Source organism: Portunus trituberculatus, chromosome 26 (genome assembly GCF_017591435.1).
Source record: "Portunus trituberculatus isolate SZX2019 chromosome 26, ASM1759143v1, whole genome shotgun sequence".
In the NCBI taxonomy this organism is placed as follows: Eukaryota; Metazoa; Arthropoda; class Malacostraca; order Decapoda; family Portunidae; genus Portunus; species Portunus trituberculatus.
Window position 1 is genome coordinate 2,021,238 of NC_059280.1, and position 5,000 is coordinate 2,026,237.

The 5,000-nt window shown below is 49.7% G+C and overlaps 2 protein-coding genes across 2 annotated transcripts in view; both read right to left on the minus strand.

The window, feature by feature from the left end:
* LOC123509187 (peptidyl-prolyl cis-trans isomerase 6-like) overlaps positions 1 to 2,822 on the minus strand; it is a 4,899-nt gene extending 2,077 nt beyond the window's left edge. Inside the window, exons 1-3 of the mRNA XM_045263384.1 lie at positions 2,653 to 2,822; positions 1,091 to 1,301; positions 67 to 251 (exon numbers count right to left, since the gene is read on the minus strand). Coding sequence (XP_045119319.1) covers positions 67 to 251; positions 1,091 to 1,301; positions 2,653 to 2,772 — 516 coding nt within the window. The 5' untranslated portion in view covers positions 2,773 to 2,822. The remainder of the gene's footprint in view (positions 1 to 66; positions 252 to 1,090; positions 1,302 to 2,652) is intronic.
* Positions 2,823 to 3,952: 1,130 nt separating this feature from the next.
* Positions 3,953 to 5,000, minus strand: part of LOC123509184 (S-antigen protein-like) — a 1,545-nt gene continuing 497 nt past the window's right edge. The window contains exons 1-2 of the mRNA XM_045263378.1: positions 4,755 to 5,000; positions 3,953 to 4,679 (exon numbers count right to left, since the gene is read on the minus strand). The exon at positions 4,755 to 5,000 is cut by the window's right edge and continues 497 nt beyond it. Coding sequence (XP_045119313.1) covers positions 3,988 to 4,679; positions 4,755 to 4,998 — 936 coding nt within the window. The 5' untranslated portion in view covers positions 4,999 to 5,000 and the 3' untranslated portion in view covers positions 3,953 to 3,987. The remainder of the gene's footprint in view (positions 4,680 to 4,754) is intronic.

Here is a 5,000-nt window from a genome sequence, read left to right on the forward strand (position 1 = left end):
CCAAAACCACCCTCCCAAATAAAAACCCCAAAAAACACCTCAAAACCCCCTCAAACACCGTCTTACCATGCCAGCCAGAACCCTTCCAAACACCACGTGCTTTCCGTCCAACCAAGGCGTGTCTTTCGTGGTGATGAAGAACTGGGAGCCATTTGTATCCGGTCCGGAATTAGCCATAGAGAGGTAACCAGGACCGGTGTGTCTCAGGGCGAAGTTTTCATCGTCGAAGGTTGGTCCATAAATACTACGGCCTGGGGGGGGGTAGAAAGAGATTTAATAGGGGTGTTTTGTGGTGTTTTTGGGGGGGTTTTGTGTGTTTTGGGGGTTTTGGGTGTTTTGGTGTTTTGGTGTGTGTGTGTGTGTGTGTGTGAGAGAGAGAGAGAGAGAGAGAGGAGTCCGTTTCGTTCCATGACCCTGCTCTCTCTCTCTCTCTCTCTCTCTCTCTCTCTCTCTCTCTCAATCTCTCTCACTCTCAACTCTCACTTCCTGTCTCTCTCTCTCTCCTTCACATTCAAGATAAATTATTAGCTTTCAAAAGGTCATTTAACGTAAAATTGTTACGTAACTCACTCACTCTCTCTCTCTCTCTCTCTCTCTCTCTCTCTCTCTCTCTCTCAAAACTCTCAAAACAAAACACACAAACACACAAAACACACCCAACACACACAAACACCCCAAACACACACCAAAACACAAACAAACCTCCCAAAAACACAAACACACACACACCAACCCCTCCCTATAAACACCTCAAAACACCCAAAAATCTTACCTCCAGTGTGTTCTGCAACACACACACCCAAAACACACAAAAACACACAAAACACAACAAACAAAAACACCCCAACACCAAAACACAAAAAACACAAAAACACCAAAAACAAAACCAAAACACCAAAACACACCAAAAACACCCCAAAACACCCCAAAACACACCAAAACACACCAAACACACCAAAACACCCCAAACACACCAAAACACAAAACACACAAAACAAAAAAAAACACCCAAAACACAAAACAAAAACACCCAAAAACACACCAATAAACCCCTCTATAAACACCTCAAAACACCCCCCAAAAATCTTACCTCCAGTGCCGTCTCCGCGCGTGAAATCTCCCCCTTGGATCATGAAGTTTGGAATAACACGGTGGAACTTGGACCCAGTGTAGCCTTTATTAGATTCATGGTTCAGGGAGAGATCGTAGAAATTCTTGACTGTTTTAGGGACCACGTTACCAAAAAGGCCGATTTCTACCGCGCCGACTGGTTCCCCGCCTATACTGATGTCAAATGTTACCTGTTGGGGAGAGACAGAGAGACAGAGAGACAGAGAGAGAGAAAGAGGCATTATTTTGAGTGTTTTTGAGGGTGTTTTGGAGTGTTTTTGGGTGTTTTGGGGTGTGTTTTGAGTGTTTTGGGGTGTTTTTGAGTGTTTTGGGGTGTTTTTGGGGTGTTTTGAGTGTGTTTTGAGTGTTTTGGGTGTTTTGGGTGTTTTGTTGTTCTGGGTGTTTGGGTGTGTGTGTTTGAGTGTGTTTGGGGTGTTCTGAGTGTGTTTGGGTGTGTTTTGGGTGTTCTGAGTGTTTGGGTGTGTTTTGGTGTTCTGAGTGGGTGTTCTGAGTGTTCTGAGTGTGTTTGGGTGTTCTGAGTGTGTTTGGGTGTGTTGGGTGTGTTCTGAGTGTGTTTGGGTGTGTTTGGGGTGTTCTGAGTGTGTTTGGGTGTGTTTGGGGTGTTCTGAGTGTGTTTGGGTGTGTTTTGGGTGTTCTGAGTGTGTTTGGGTGTGTTTTGGGTGTTCTGAGTGTGTTTGGGTGTGTTTGGGTGTTCTGAGTGTGTTTGGGTGTGTTTGGGTGTTCTGAGTGTGTTTGTGTGTGTTTTGGGTGTTCTGAGTGTGTTTGGGTGTGTTTTGGGTGTTCTGAGTGTGTTTGTTTTGTGTGTTTTGGGTGTTCTGAGTGTGTTTGGGTGTGTTTTGGGTGTTCTGAGTGTGTTTGCGTGTGTTTTGGGTGTTCTGAGTGTGTTTGGGTGTGTTTTGGGTGTTCTGAGTGTGTTTGGGTGTGTTTTGGGTGTTCTGAGTGTGTTTGGGTGTGTTTTGGGTGTTCTGAGTGTGTTTGGGTGTGTTTTGGGTGTTCTGAGTGTGTTTGGGTGTGTTTTTGAGTTTGTGAAGGTGTACAAAATCACCAAATAGTCACCACAAGGAATAGGGAAACGCGTCACGTGATATTGAAAGGGTTAACAAAATCTAATGGAAGTTATGGGGGTTTTTAAAGGGTGTAGAGAGAGAGAGAGAGAGAGAGAGAGAGAGAGAGAGAGAAAGTGACACGTTGGCATACCCGTTTGTCTCTCTCTCTCTCTCTCTCTCTCTCTCTCTCTCTCTCTCTCTCTCTCTCTCTCTCTCTCTCTCTCTCTCTCTCCTCACTTTCCTCCTCCTCCTCCTCCTCCTCCTCTTTCTCTTCTTCCCGTAGCAACAAGGAGGAGGAGGAGGAGGAAGAAGAAGAAGAAGAAAAGAAGAAGAAGAAGAAGAAGAGAAAGAGAAAATGAAAATGAGAGAGAGAGAGAGAGAGATAGTATAGATTTTAATGCAACTATAACAAATAATCTTCTCTTCTTCCTCCTCCTCCTCCTCCTCCTCTACCACCACCACCACCACCACTAACCTTATGAGTAACATCTACGGGCGGGTTCGGTTTCTGTTCGGTTCTTTGCGCCCACGCCTGCTCCGGGAGGATGCCACAGAGGAGGGCCGCGCACACACACACTACCTCAAGACCCTTCATCCTTGCCACGTCCTCGCTCTGCCGCTGTGTGTGTGTGAGTGAACGCCAGCCGGCCAGTGATCTCTCGCCGCGCCACAGTGAGAGAGAGAGAGAGAGAGTGAGGGGGGTCAAGAGGCGTGTTCCCGTTACCAAAGGTTCTTCAAAGTTCACCTCTCTCTCTCTCTCTCTCTCTGTGTGTCTCTCTCTCTCTCTCTCTCTCTCTCTCTCTCTCTCTCTCTCTCTCTCTCTCTCTCTCTCTCTCTCTCTCTCTCTCTCTCTCTCTCTCTCTCTCTCTCTCTCTCTCTCTCTCTCTCTCTCTCTCTCTCTCTCTCTCTCTCTCTCTCTCTCTCTCTCTCTCTCTCTCTCTCCTCTCTCTCTCTCTCTCTCTCTCTCTCTCTCTCTCTCTCTCTCTCTCTCTCTCTCTCTCTCTCTCTCTCTCTCTCTCTCTCTCTCTCTCTTAACCCACGAGGCAAAGCACTTTTTCTTTAATAGAATAGTTAACATTTGGAATAAGCTTCCTTCTGAAATAGTAAACAGTACTTCCATTGCATCATTCAAAAACAAAATTGATAAATATTTAAAGAATAATCCCCAACAAGCTCTCTTCTTGTCCCAATCATTAAACATGATACTATATTAACTTTATAGATAGATATGTAGAGTTCACCGTAGGGTTAGGTTAGGTTAGGTTAGGTTAGGTTCTTATAGGTAGACATGTAGAGTTGAGCGTAGGGTTAGGTTAGGTTAGGTTAGGTTATGTTCTTATAGATAGACATGTAGGGTTGAGCGTAGGGTGAATACTAGAATGTCCTTTCATCCTTACCTGTGAAAATTGCACGTCAGTTTTTCCACACTGCATGGTACTTTTCCAAGCTATTGTCCATGCCAGCGATGGGTGGAGGGAGTGGTGGGTGGGGAGGAGCCTTCTCCTGTACTGTCCTGTCTCTCTTATCTGTAGCCAGTTACAAGTACTTACCAAACAGCCTCCAAAGGACCAACAGGTCTGTTGCTGTTTGACTTTCCTTTGTATTCCTTTGTATTCCTCCTTGAAGTGTGTGTGTGTGTGTGTGTGTGTGTGTGTGTGTGTGTGTGGGTGGGATTAGAAAAAAACACAAATTTCTTTTACTTTTTATTTACTTACTCATTACTTTATTCACTCACTCACTCAGTGTGTGTGTGTGTGTGTGTGTGTGTGTGTGTGTGTGTGTGTGTGTGTGTGTGTGTGTGTGTGTTGCGTCAGGGTTTCTTGTCCGCCTTGGTGGATGGCTTTGGTGGGGGCGCCGCACCCAGTGTGTGCCGCACCCGCACCTCGTTCTTGTCTCCCTTGAAGCCCCCCTGGGGACTGCCTGCCCCCAGGAAGGACATGGGGGGGAAGTTAGGGTCCCCCCCTGAGGTGCCACTCCCCCTGTCACCCGCCGGCGCCCCCGGTGTGTTGTCTGGTCTGGGGACCCCTACACTGCCCCGCGGCCCGCTGAACGGTCCCTGGCTGCCCGCTGCGGCGAAGGGAGACGCCCCCCCTTGGCCCCCTGGACCCCCGGGGGACCCTCCAGCCCCCGGGCCTGTGAAGGGCGCACCGCCTGGTCTGCCTCCAGTCCCGCTCGCTCCGCCTGGCCCGCTAAACTGTCCCGGTCCACCCATGCTGCCGGGTCCACCTGGTCCACCGAATTGGCCTCCTGGTCCACCTGGTCCGCTGAATTGACTTGATCCACCTGGTCCTCCCGGTCCACCTGGTCCACTGAATTGGCCACCTGGTCCACCTGGTCCACTGAATTGGCCACTTGGTCCACCTGGTCCGCTGAATTGGCTTGATCCACCTGGTCCTCCCGGTCCACCAGGTCCACTGAATTGGCCACCTGGTCCACCTGGTCCGCTGAATTGGCTTGATCCACCTGGTCCTCCCGGTCCACCTGGTCCACTGAATTGGCCACCTGGTCCACCTGGTCCGCTGAATTGGCTTGATCCACCTGGTCCTCCAGGTCCACCTGGTCCACTGAATTGGCCACCTGGTCCTCCCGGTCCACTGAATTGGCCACCTGGTCCTCCTGGTCCACTAAATTGGCCTGGTCCACCTGGTCCCGTGAACTGTCCCGGGCCACCTGGGCCACCGGGTCCTCCTGGGCCTGAGAACTGGCCCGGTCCACCTGGCCCGCTGAACTGGCCCGGTCCACCTGGTCCAGCAAACTGTCCCGCTGCAGATGAGGGGGGGAAGGATGGGGGATGGGGGCCGAGGAAGGCGCCCTGGGGCATGG